The sequence below is a fragment of the Colossoma macropomum genome, unplaced genomic scaffold (genome assembly GCF_904425465.1).
Source record: "Colossoma macropomum unplaced genomic scaffold, Colossoma_macropomum, whole genome shotgun sequence".
Taxonomy (NCBI): domain Eukaryota; kingdom Metazoa; phylum Chordata; class Actinopteri; order Characiformes; family Serrasalmidae; genus Colossoma; species Colossoma macropomum.
In genome coordinates this window covers 24,154,809-24,168,700 of record NW_023494787.1, presented here as the reverse complement: position 1 = coordinate 24,168,700, position 13,892 = coordinate 24,154,809, and the positions used below count along the sequence as shown (strand labels likewise).

The window sequence follows — 13,892 nt, the reverse complement described above, 5'->3', positions numbered from 1 at the left end:
AACCCCTTTAAATAATGCATCTTCAGCAAGGCTAAGGACTGCATTGTTGGGTTTTATTTATTTAATGTCATCTTGATTGTATTTTTGTTGTTCGTTTTAGCTTCGGAACACTTCATACTGTTTAAAAAAACAAGTTACACTGTGCAATATTCCCACACACACTCTGTACTCTTCATTGCTCAGTTCTCTCAGTGTACCGCATCAGCTCCTCAGTGTGCTGCACCTACTGACCGCCTCATGTGTTAGAGGTGACCTAGATAAAACAATGTCTGCTAGCTCATTAGTCCAGTCAAACGGTACATGGACAAAACACAGCCGCTTCCACACTAGAGGTTTTCTGCTGCACTTGCTTAATATAGAGACAGCGCACACGTGGGGTACCTGACCCGAACCAGACCGCCTCCAGCTTCGGGTCAGGTCAGGCCTAATTTTTACACTTATCAGTCATGTTCAGATGTTACATCATAGTTAAAACGCGTTTTTCTCTGAAACCTCATACATGCAGTCTCACGCATCACAAACCGATTAGGCCATTTTATTTGAATGTGATTATTAGCTGGTGTAAAAAATTGCAAGCTGATAACGAAACCTCAAAACAAAAACAAAACATATACAGGCTAACTGATAGAGCCTGAAGAAAATCAGTTCCAGATCAGTTTGCTGCAGGTCTCTCTCCTTTTGTTCAGTAGCTAACAAGCTAGCTTGGACCATACTTATATTTTCAGACTGAGAGAGAAAAAGTGATAGAATTTAAAATATATTTGGTTGCAATTTTTTCATGTCTTTTATTCTAATTTTTTCAACCACACTTTTGCTTGTAACCATGACAGGGATGGTCCAGACCAGAGTTCTCCACAGATTGGTCAGTTTAGTGGGAATACAGCTCTGGAGTCAGTCTACAGCACCTCCAACCAGATCCTCATCAAGTTCCACAGCGACTTCAGTGGCAGTGGCTTCTTTGTCCTGAGTTATCATGGTGAGAGATTCAAAGCAAGACATCTCTTTACTTTTTACTTTTACTGTTTACTTTTCTGTCAGCTGTTCTTTTTCCCAGGATTTTCAGAAATGTGTCATTTATCTACTTGGTATGAAGAGTAGCTTTTACCTAAATTAATGGTTCCCAATCCAATCCTCAGGTCTCCTAACACAGTCCACATTTTTTCATGTTGCCAGTGGGGTGGAGAAAAAATGTGAATTTTCTGAGGTCCAGTTTGAGAACCACTCATTTAGGCAAAACCTGCTGTTCATGACCTAAATAATAATTTGACAGTAATGGGGGCTGTCAAACAGTTAAAATAAATGAGTGTGTATAGTTAATAATGATCAGTCACACTTGTTTTATTTGCTCAAATTCAAAAGAAAGATTTTTTTTTATCTAAAGAAAGATATTTTGTATTTACAAACCAGTGCATTTTGTTATAGCTACAAAAGTGGACAAAATAAGCTTCATCAGAATGTATTTATTATTTTCAGTAATTCGGTAACTATTTTCAGAATGTTCATGAAATTAAGGTGAATGCACATTCCAGTCTTTGTCACTGACAGCCAGTGAGAGTAACAGTGACTGCATGTTCAAACTCCTCCATCACTGTAACCTTCTTGCTCTCATTTCGCTACATTGTGTTTTGTTTTGAGGGGAACTCTAGCTTTGCTGTTGCTTTTGTTAGTTTGCTGTACATTGATGTATCCATAGTTCTTTAATGCGCATTGTCCAGCGTAGTCTGCTGAAGGTGTCTTTCAGTGCTAGCATTACTGATAATGCTGATATTACCAGAGCAAGGCTGTATTTTGTTTGTAAATGATACTTCTGACTCAACATTCTTTGGTGACAGACAAATTCAACATGGCAACAGCTGGAAATTGTTACTTATCAAGATAACAATCAGTAGAATCTGCTATTTAAAACCTGTATTTTGAATGAGAGCACAACAGCAACAGTGTGAAGTTACAGCGTGAGAGCAGCTGGGCTTTAGGCTGTTTAGGCTGGAATTACAGATGGTAGGAAAATGCGCTAACATCATAAAAAATAGTGGTGTTAATAACATCACATTAGCTCATTATTTGACACCACTATTTCACAGATTTGTTTTCCAAATTTTTGTTAAAACACATATTGAAAGTCCTTCACCTGAAATGTGGTTTAAACCGCCAAAGCTGTCCCAAATAATCATACGTGATATTGTTTTACTCAAAATAAACCTGGTTAGTGTTAAACATGTTAAGTTATTGCAAACCAATAAAGAAAAATGCTAATTTTTGTTAAAAATGTTTTGAAAAGCTAGGTTGCTTTTCAACCTAGCTTTTCAAAATTTCAAGTTATCATCTATGGTTAGTCTGAGGTGTCCCACACTTCCTTTGACATGCACTGGTCTGTGCCGTCAACATGTCCATGAGCCACTCTACACACGCACATCCAGCCACACAAACAGCAGCACTCGAAATCGGGCACAGAGTGCATCTACACTGATTATATTGACATAAACTGATTAGGCAGCTGAGCAAGCGGTTGAACTGATCTGTGTCTGCCCATGTTTATGATTTGCGACATGCACTCGTATCGATCCTGGGCCCGTGGTAGCCGTCCGCCACAGCTAACGAGTCTGACGCTCGGAGAGGGGAATTGGCTTAAGTGGCACTCTCATCGTTTAGGCACACCACCATGCACTTCAGCCGCATAGTAGACAGGTTTGCATTTTCACACTGTCTGTTTCCACTGCGGATGTGACTTAACGTCATTTATTTCTTTTTAAGTGCTGTAAACTGTGCTGTTTTTAACCTAAGCCTAGTAATTTATTCTCTGTGGAATAGCTCCAAGTTGCAGATTAATGATTACAGTCTGCAGATTCTATTTTGTGATTATGCGTGTATAACAAAGAAAAGGCAGTGTCTATATAGAAATTTGACCTGGGAATTCCTTGCTTCCTCATAATGAGTTCAGCTTTTATTCCCTTTGATTCACAGTAAATGGGACATCACGTTAAAAAAGACAGGTTTTGTTTTATAAGACAACACTTATTAAGGTCAATTATGAGACATTACCAGTCTCTGTGTTTAGATATTTATAAGTATGTTGTCTAATCAGATCACAACTACTACACCCATCTGTACATCAAACACTGTGTACCTCCAGTGTGTACAAGATGAGCTTAGAAGAGAATCTACAGAATATGATCAAGAGCTCCAAATGCACTTTGGAATGCGCTTCCACGCGCATTGGGTTTGTTTTAATCAGCCGAGCTCAAAGGACATTAGAGGAACTCCTCGTCATCCAAAACACAGCCGACACCCTGCTTTAATGACTGGGTTCCACGGCTTTATTCTCGGCGAGACTTGTCACAATTGGAAGAAGCATTGCGAGAATAAGTAAGCAGATCTACTTTTCTTTTGCATTTCCCCTCCTGAGCTTTTGGGCTGTGATTAGAGAGGGAAATGAAGAGGCTCTAGTGGAGACTAATGGGGAACTTCAGTGCCGTGGCTGTGGATCAGAAGCTCCGCCTTGGCTCGCCAGGCTGCCCCTTTCCTCGCACTTCCACATCCCTCCTCCGCTTCGGGGAATAGAAGCAAGCCTCATCGTCAGCAGGCAGGTTGGGAGGAAGGCGCATGCTAAGTGGGCCTCAATAGTTAATTAGCGTTGTTTCAGACTGAGCGTCTGGAGCCTAAACTTGGCTCTCCATTAGCCAAGGCGAGACAAAAGCTGGCGTCCTCCAGCTCCTCTCCTTCGGCTGCTCATGTCCTCTACATCTCCAGTAAGCACTGCTTAAGCCTCTAGATCTCCATCTTAATCAACCTGATGCTTCCACAATTACAGCTCTCTGCACAGAACCTCAAATCAGCTTGAGGTCCCGCTCATGGAATCCATTAACACCAGAATAATTAATGCTCCAATTAAGTTGTGTTGCGCTTATGGTAATTAACATAAACAGTCATTGTTATCTATGTATAGCGTGTGAAACGCTGTGATGTAATAATTGCAGCATACATTTCTGTTGCCTGCACATTCTATGGAGAACAAAATGTTGAATTAGTTATGTAATTTACTCATTATGTGTTTAGATTCTTGTGATGTGCTTTTAGCCATTGCACCAAAGTGTGCTAAAAGTGTTACTGTCATGGAATCCCTGCTGTGGATGTACAGTACTACCACTGTACTAACTTTGCCCCACCCAGGCTCCACCCAGTACTGACTTTGCCCGACCCCTGTTTGGAAACATAATGGTTAGCTATACTTCTGAGTGGATAACTTGCATCCAGTCAGCATGGAAACAGCTCAGTTTATCAATTTACAATATAATTAACCATAACAGAAAAAACATGGGCAGTAACGGTAAAATCTTGTTATGTTTGAGGCTGTAATGTCAGATGTACCCAAGTATGTAATTTACTTAAGTTTTTCCTGTTTTCCAGCTTTCAAAGGCAGGTAGAGCTGCTATAAGTGGTATTAATCCCACTATTAATCCCACTTAAGAATTCTCTTTTTTAACACTTGCAGCCGAAGCCAACAATAATTTAGCAGAATCCTTTACTCTTCCAGATGAAAATGAAATTGCCAAGCACACCAACCAAAACGTTCACGAAAATGTAAACTAGGACAGTATGTGAATGTGTTGATTGATTCTACACATGATCCTCTGTAAACATGAACATGTATGTGAGTAGATACACAGAACAGTACAGTGCCTCGTTTCATAAGAGCCAATAAATTAAACTAACTAGTAAGCATAGTAGCTAATTAGCCAAAGTAGATGCTGAAGATTCACATGTAATGAATAAAAAGAGCATTAAATCATTAATTGTGGTTTTCATAAACTGTTCTGAGCAGATGGGAAATGAACTAGAACAAGAACCATAAATTCAGTTGGTTCTCGTGTGCATCATGTGGGTGTTTTGTTTTTGGATGGGCAGTGGGAAAACACCCTTATAAAGCAAAGGCTTCTTTCCTGGGAAGATTTAAGAAAGTTTTCTATTTTTTCAGCATCTTGGTTAAATAAGTCTCAGGATTAGTGCAAAATCCTCTTGAACTAGCTCTCTTAGTACTGAATTTATCACCCTTGCAACAAGCTGTACCGCTGTTGGTCTGGCCTTATTCTTCATCTTTGTTATTGTTTTCACTTGTTTTTACTTTGTAACCTTGTTTTCTTTCTGGCCCCTTCCTGTTATCATTAGTTTTACTTCTGTCAGTTGTGTATATTATGTCCATGTTGTTTCCATGTTTGTTGTGAAGTCTCATCTTGGAATTCCTAGCTGTTCCTAATTTTCCCATGTCTCCTGTGAGTTCTTGATATTTTCCTAGTTTCCTGTTTTTGACCTTTTCTGAATGGTTCTCTAGTTTCATGAATATTGATAAGCCTACAGTGGTCTTGTCTGACTGTACTCTGTCCTCTGTTCTGGATGATGGCTGTCTGATGTGTGGGGGAAGATGGAGGACAGCATCCTCCTTAAGAACAATGGGCCTCATTCACCAATATCTTCTGAGGTTTTTCTTAAATTGGTTCTTGAGGAAGTTCCTAAGAAAAAGTCTAACTCAGATTCATGTGTGTTTAAACTGCAGAATTGTTCGCACCTTGGTGCTCTTGAGTGATCATAGATTCTATTCTTACCTAAGAGCGGATCCCAAACTAAAGAACATTGGTGAATGTCAGAATCTTTGTGAAAGCTGCATAAATGGGTTTTAAGAAGAAATTTCTTCTTAAGAATGGTTGGTGAAGGAGGCCCAATGTCAATTTACTGTACACCAAATTTGTTTATAAATTGAGCATGTACAGAATAATACAAGTGCATATACCAACACACTGACATGAATTGCAACAGCAACAAATGCTGTCTTCCCCTGTTTTACCCTACTGGGAATACCTAAATAAAGTCACTCAGCATTGACGTCCTACCAACCAAATTCTCCAGGGTGACACTGAAAATTCCTTTGTGATTTGGGTTCCATATGTTGGTATGGGTGTGTCTTAGACCTTAGCCTGTTAATAGTAGACATGTTGTGTGGTAAAGGCACTGTTCACTGTCTCTGCGCTGCACAGCATTCTGATAGTCCTCCTGCCATACGTCGCAGTGTCACCGTATTTAATCACATCATTAGCTGCCTCTGCAGGTTCCCCTGTCATTAGCTCTGCCTCAGTGCCAGCTCAGCGTGGCCTCCACTTCACCTTGCACAACAGCCTCATGCAAATGACCAGCTTAGGAAACTGCAGCGGCGAGGGTGCAAGACGGTTACATTTCTACATGACTGTTTAGCCTCCTCATTTTTAACTCCTTCTATTCCTGCGGGCCCTTTTTGACACTCGAGATAAATCAACAGTCATTTTAAGCTTTTGCAGATGGGGCTCTCGGGCTGCATGCTGTGTGCTGAGTCTCTGAAAAGCTTTATGATTCTTCATCATCACTTTTCTTCATCCACAGCTTACCAGTTGCGAGTGTGCCAGGCGCCGCCAGAAGTGGCCAATGCAGACGCCCTAATGGAGGATAATGAGTTTGAGATTGGTAGGAGTCTTTTTCTTCTTTCAACACAAAAATGACTTTGGAAAAGAAAAGGGCTCAGGGCTGTTTTCACCTGGCAGACCTGCAGAGTCACAGATCAGACACTGTCAGCCTGTGATTTAACATGATTGAAATGACAGGATACATTTTTTAGCATTAAGATCCATAAATAAAGGGTTACGTGTGATGCATTGTCAGTCAGTGCCCCATCTGGTTTGATATCATTCTGTCAAGTAGCCTGTATTCAAATATTCAAAACACCTGTGAGAGTATGATGCTGTCAGTTTGTTCAGTTCCAAACCAACTGCCATGCATCCTCTACCTACAGTAGTTATAAATTTGGACACATAATCCTAAAGACATTTTGATATAACAGTTTGGGGTCAAATGCTTTCTAAGACACTAATATCAGTAACATCAGTAACATCAATAGCATGGGTTCCTATGTATGAATAAGTAGAGATAAGCCTCAGTTTGTGAATAAGTTGAGTTTTATGTATGATTTTTTGTTTCCAAACAAGAACTGAAAATTTATTTTTTCCAAGGCTGACCTAAATAATTTAAAACTCAAGTATTCATGAGTTATTTAGTTGTATCTATTTAGGATTCAGAAGCTTTGGGGGTTTTTTTGAAGCCACAAAAGTTGTATCCTAAAATACATTTCTTCAGCAAAGGCCTTTAGATAGAACAGTTGTTCTACTGTTAATTGTTAATATATGGAAAATGTTTAAAATAAATAAATTACAGCTGGTTTAGTTGAACACATCATAAATTCATGCCTATGAGCACAAAAAACTGCACCACTTTCCAAATGACTAAAAGAGCAAAGATGCATCAAAAATCACATGTGGGAGCAATTTAAATTATCCGACTTAAGAAAAATGCTCAGTGTAACATTTGCACACAGCAGGTTTGATGAAGCATCACAAATATGTAAGTATACTGATCCTTACTTGAGTACCGCCATGACGTCACATGACCACTGAACCGGGTGGGACTCGTCAGACTAATCAACACTTCAAATATAATTGTTTTAAGGGCAATTTTGAGTATTTGAGTACTCATTCAGAAATATCAACAAGTATTAAAGCCTGTAAAATGCAGCTCATGTCAGCCCTATTTCTTTTCAGTTGTCACATCAAAAAGTAGCTTTCAGCAGCCAGCAAGTTTTCAGCATATGCAGAACTGCTTCAAACCTCTTGGAAAAGCACCCAGAGTGTTTTCTTAAGAAGCTGCTTGAAAGAATGCCAAGAGTGTACTACATAAAGGCAAAGAGTTTTTAACTATGTAAAATGATAGCTTAGATTACATTTTTTCTCACAGCATGATTAATTCCAAATGTGTTCATTCATAGTTTTGATGTCTTCACTGTTACTCAAAAATGAAAGCATAAAGCTGCTATCAAGTCCTCCTTGGAAGCTCCTGCTCGCATGTTTGGAGGTCATAGTACAACATGATATGTGTTCAGGTGGTTTTGGTTGGAATGTGAATATGAATATGAGAGCAGAAGGTGCTCTTGTGTTTTTATCCAGACAGAATTGGATCACAGAGGATATGCTTTTCTCCTAGTCCTTTAGCATGTTGATAAGAGCATAAACACTGTAGCTTGCAATATTCATATGTGGCTGCTGAACTAATGAAATACAACAAGTTTACAGTACAAATACCAGCAGCCACCATGACTTTTTAATGATATGCTGCTAACTCAAAAAGTGGGGACTTTTGGAAAAATGAGTTTCCTACAAATAAGCACAACATTGAGGTGGTATTCATATGCACTCATCTTCTAATTGCAGTATTTCTGAGAGGAAAAACCCTTCTATGAATAGGTGTGTGCAAAATTTGGGCTCATCCCGTAACTGGTACTGTAGTATTGACTGCTGTGTTGGACATAACTCCGGCCTTGTGTGTTCTGCCCTGTGTGGGTAGAGGTAAATTCATAGCACAAGAACAGTCCTTCTGTGCTATTGGTGAAGTATCGGGCCTGGTGACTGGTGAGGTAGAAAGTGGGCCATTACAGTAAGCGAGATGGATTCACCTTGCCCATTGTCCAGACACCGGCCTGGCCATGTGTGCTGTTCCGCACAGAAATGCCCCCATACATCATCCCACTCACGCTCGCCAGTTGCTGACATCTGATTATTTTTAGATTGGAAGGCATGGATGATGGAGGCAATGAAGAAGATTCATGATCTTCGCTGTGGGATTTTTTTAATCATGATGGCAGTGAGTTAGAGAGCGGCGCATAAAGAGTCACCGTGACCGACGCTGCTTTACAGCTCAATTATCAACTTTTCAAACCTAAATGAAAAAATATATGCCACCTCTATATCTGCAGCATCTGTCTCTATTAAGACTGTGCAGGTTAGCTGTCCTTCTTAATTAAACAGTAGCTTAATCATCACATATTCTCTCTCCCTTTTCTCTCTCTCTCTTTTAGGTGATATTATCCGTTACCGCTGTCACCCTGGGTTTACTCTGGTGGGGAGTGAGATTCTTACTTGCAGGCTGGGTGAGAGGCTGCAGATGGATGGCCCACCTCCATCATGCCAGGGTGAGCTGCTGAACACTCTTCATACCATCAAGAAAACCTTCAGTTCTCTCACTTGCTATGTAAAGTACAGTAATTTGAGGATCTAATGGTGTAGACGTTCAGAACATTATATAGCATTATACTGCAGATGTAATTACATGTGTGAGAAAGAGTTAACCTTTTAGCCTACAATCCTGGTCAATTTCCCAGAACGGCTATAATTTGCTGTTTTAAAGATGCACAGGATTCACGGATGTGCAACAGATTAACGTAAAAGTAAAGCATGATTAAAGACAGCATTCGTTTAGTATATAGAGCGACTCGTCATGCTGAAGGCTGTCAGGCCTTGTCATGTTTCCTCCGCTCCATTTTGGAGGCGTTGTGCGACACGGCTCTCACTGAGTTTACTGGCTCAAACAGCTGCTGCCATTAATCTTTTATGGCCCACTGTTTCCCCCCATGAGGGAGCCCTCACTTTGTGAGAGCTTGTCCTCTGCTCAGATTCGCAAGAGTGCCTGCAAGCGGTGAGCTCACTTTGTTAGCTCAATCATTTGCTTTGCCCATTAAAGCAGAATTTGTAAATGGGGTAAACAAAGGGAGACAAAGTGAAGTGATTTGTACGAAAACCTGCACGTCATGTTACTAAACAAGTCTAGACTGATGTGTCTTAGATCTCATTGAAAACATATCACCACTCTTACTAAAAAATCTTGTAACTCAGCATTTTTATCCTTTTACTACATAAATTCTAAAGATATAAAAATCTAAAAATGTATAGAAACTTTAAAATACAGTCTTTTACACTTTTTTTCACAGTACATGAACAGGTGTTAAGCTTTTCATTCTCCTGCTAAGTTACTGATTCAGAGATAGAATGTTGTCTTATGAACCTGATGATACGCTTATATACTGTATCAAGATAGAACCTAATCTATAAAATCTAATAATAAGAAATAACAAAAGTTGTTGTTTTAAGGTTTTGAGACAGATGTAAAAGCTCTATATTTATGAGTGTTCCTCTTCTGTTGCTGTGTCAGTGCAATGTCCTGCTCATGATGTGCGCTTTGACTCGACGGGGGTGATCCTGAGTCCTGGCTATCCGGACAGCTACCCCAACCTGCAGATGTGCTCGTGGAGCATCAATGTGGAAAAGGGCTATAACATCACCCTGCACTTTGAGTTCTTTCAGACAGAGAAGGAATACGACATTCTGGAAGTCTTTGATGGTACGTTGTGTTAACACTATACACTTTTAGCTGACAGATTCACGTATAGTACCAGTCAAAAATGTTTGGACATATCTGACTATACTTTGCATGATCTTAAATGAAGTGAACAAGTGCTCAGCATATATCTTCTTCAGGACTATTCGAAAAGGATCCCAGGTGGCTCCCCATGCTACGCTGCATTTCATTGGTCTAGCATGGCAATGGACATCAACACATCCTGTCTCTTCGATTTGCTGTTCATGGGTGTAAGAACAGTGCAGTGACAAACCATGGCTATAAGAGCTAGGCCTCCAGTTCAGAAGGCCTGTCAAAAACCCACCTCTATGTTAATGCTAATTTCTTGTGGCAACTGTATGGAAATTTAATAGTATGTTTTTCAAAATTAGGAAATTAGGTTGATTAGTTACAAATTGGACAGATTAGGGTTTGGTAGACATAGGTTGTTATCATTTTCAGTCAACATCAGCCATTTCAGTATATTATAATGACTTCTTAGGATGGACCTTATCCAACCAATCGTCTTTCCAAACACTTATGTGTTAATATTGCATGGGAACGTTTGATAAGCAGAATGAATGTTTCACATATTAAACTTTGGATACTAATTATGAAAACACAACCTTCGTTCTGATTGGTTAAAACACATTGCATTGGGACATTATGGTTCCTGTTGAAAATGAATGGGATTCGTTGTGGTCAGTTGCCAATCAGGATCATTGTAAATGCAGTGTAAGAGTTTACAAAGCTGCATCTTGGCAAGGTGACGCTACTGTGAACAATCTAAAACATATGATTTTTATTTGCTTAATACACTTTTGGTCTGTGCTTATTTCTGTCTGTTATTTCATGATTTTAGTGTCTTCACTGCTCCACAATGTGGGGAGTAGTAAATATAGCTAAAGATCTTTCAGGGTTTTTAGGGATGTCCAAACCTTTGACTAGTATACTATGTTATGTAATTACATCAAAGGATTTTGAAAGGTGATCTTACTCTACTGCCTGGTCTAATGTTGGCTTTAACCCAATGTAGTGATCTAAATTTGCCTGGCAAAAAAGTATGCAGTTAGCCTAAGAAAACTAGTTTTGCCTTTTTAGTTTTTTCAGCTCACCAAAATAAGTTTTGTTAACCACTGACCAATGGTTCTTGGTCTATATCATGCTGACCTTACATTTGCATTGGTGAACAAGTACTAATAATTGTGTGTGTATGCAGCAGGTAGACGATTCAGTGCAGGAGCTGTTGGCATGAGCTCAAACGTAATGTTCTTCTGTTATATTATGTACCTTCTTCTTCCATATATGTTCGTTTTTGAGAGAAAAGTTATTAGACCTTTTGAAAGCCCTGTAGCTGAGTCATACATCATAAATAATTCTCAAAGTATGAAACTCTGCTGTTGTGGATTTCGTGTCTAGATTTATCGCACACTCAGACAGCTCAGTGTCTACCGGACTTCAGAGTTATCTGTTTTATACTCCACTGCAACTCTATAAAAAGATAAATATAAAAAAGTGAAACTTGAAATGATAGTAATCCTGCAGGGGTGTATATTTCAAGCCAGATTAGGTCTTTTGGAGCATAGAGCAGATATGTTTAGCCACAAAGGGATTTGTTATTAACAGTCTTTCTGGCTGTTTTCAGACTTTACCTCAAGATTCTCTGGCAAAGTCAAGAGAAAGTTCTTTTTTTATACTTGATGTTTTGCAATAAGCTTGTTTTGATGTCTCTCACTTTAACACAGTGCATGCACAACTTTATGTCTTTGGCTTTTTTCTTCCCTCTTTCTCTTCTTGCTTTTGTGTCTTTCTCCCTGTGTGTCTCTCTGTGTAGGTCCTACAATCCACAGTCAGACATTGGCCACTCTGAGCGGTGACCTCTCCACCCCTTTCAATATCACCACCACTGGCCACCAGCTCCTGCTGCGCTGGTCAGCTGACCATGGCACCAATAAGAAGGGGTTCCGCATCCGCTATGTCGGTGAGTATCAAAGTATGTATCCATTTAAATCACTTTTCAACTTGCACGCTTCTTTCCTGCTCTTCTGTCTGAGCAAGCATGCAGAAATGAGCATGGTGCGTGTGCGTGTTTGTATGTTTGCATAAATGTGTGTTTCTGTATGTAGCCCTTTTGAGGACCGCATGTCCTCATAATGATAGGACAACATCACATTTTGCTGGTCCACACAAGAAAAACATTGCCAGGACAAAAATTCCCCAGCGAAGTAAAAATGGTCCTCACTTTGTAAAGCGCTTCTTACAAAAATTCTATATTTAAGTTTCATTTACATACCAATTATTAAAGAGCAAAAGCATTTATTTTCATTACTGGGGTTTAGAGTTGATAATTAGATAATTAGAAGCCCTCTCATTCACGTCTAGCTTTTAAATGACTTTTAAAGCAATACCTTTGGCAGACTGTGCTGGACAGTGCTCACAGGAGACACATGAATTAATCAACAAGCAGCAAACTAACAAAAGCAATAGCAAAGTAAAAATCTCCAGTTCAGAGTCCCAAAGAGTTATACAAATGTCTTACTTTGGAAAACGTGTTGTGAAAAAGTGATTTCTTGTGAGCTAGTTTGAAGTTGAAGAACAAAGCACACTTGATTTAGCATAATGAAGCAATGATTAGCCAAACTAGATATTGGATGATAACTATAAATGATTCTTGGCTGCCACAAGGAGAAGTTTGGAAAGAATTAAATGAAAACATTGACAAATGTAAAATCATTAATTATTGCATTATTGTATCATATTATTGCATTAATATTATTTGTATTTATTGTAATAGTAGTGTTTTCTTGAGCAAATATATGCTTACTGCCCATTATTTTTTTTAAATGTAATATTCTCAGGTGGCACAGTGTATGTACATACATGTGGTGCATATGTATGCTCCTCACAAGATTTCAGAAACAAACATGTGTGTGGTTATTGTCATACATTTTCAAGACTACCTAAATGATCCTGACTTTGTGAAGTGCTTTTAAAAAAAGCTAGAAGTATTTAATTTTATTGAAACTTAAAGGCCCTAAAAACCTGTTTGGTTACTGAGGTTAACGTTAAGGTTAGGGTTATATATGGGACATATGTGACGAAGTATAAAAACAAACATGTGTACGTGCTTGTGTGTGTGTGTGTGTGTGTGAGTAAATCTGAGACTGATGCTGCATGCTACATGGCTGGTTAAATTTGTACTTGCGCTGCTGTGAATGATTTTGCGCCTTTTGTCATTTGTACTCAAGAGAGCAAGAGAAGTGCAGGCACTTAGCTTTAAAATGTCAGAGTGCGGTTCAGCTGTGGCCTCAGCAGTTCGGGCTCTATCCATTGCACATACTCCGGCAGGCATCGCAGTGACAGGGGGAGATGGGGGCATGGCCCATTGGCCCAGGACTACACTGTATTAATGTTACTACAGATGCCACTCGAGACATCAGTCAAAGCCTGGGGACTCCAAATATGCACAGTACTCTCTCCCTTCACCCCTTATTGCCTGTTCCCATCCCCTCTCTCTCCTTTTCTTCCTCTCTCTCTCTCCCTCTCTGTCTCTATGTGTGTCAGAAAGAAAGAAAGAAATTGTATGCCTGAGGTGAATGTTCAATCATGTGCATGCATAAGAGAGCGAACAGGACAGTGTTGACTGCCTGTGT

At 39.5% G+C, this 13,892-nt stretch overlaps 1 protein-coding gene across 1 annotated transcript in view; it reads left to right on the top strand.

Moving 5' to 3' along the window:
- The window catches only part of csmd3b (CUB and Sushi multiple domains 3b), a 554,192-nt gene that overhangs the window by 458,045 nt on the left and 82,255 nt on the right, over window positions 1-13,892 (top strand). The window contains exons 44-48 of the mRNA XM_036566609.1: window positions 831-976; window positions 6,406-6,486; window positions 8,924-9,037; window positions 10,054-10,242; window positions 12,074-12,220. Coding sequence (XP_036422502.1) covers window positions 831-976; window positions 6,406-6,486; window positions 8,924-9,037; window positions 10,054-10,242; window positions 12,074-12,220 — 677 coding nt within the window. The remainder of the gene's footprint in view (window positions 1-830; window positions 977-6,405; window positions 6,487-8,923; window positions 9,038-10,053; window positions 10,243-12,073; window positions 12,221-13,892) is intronic.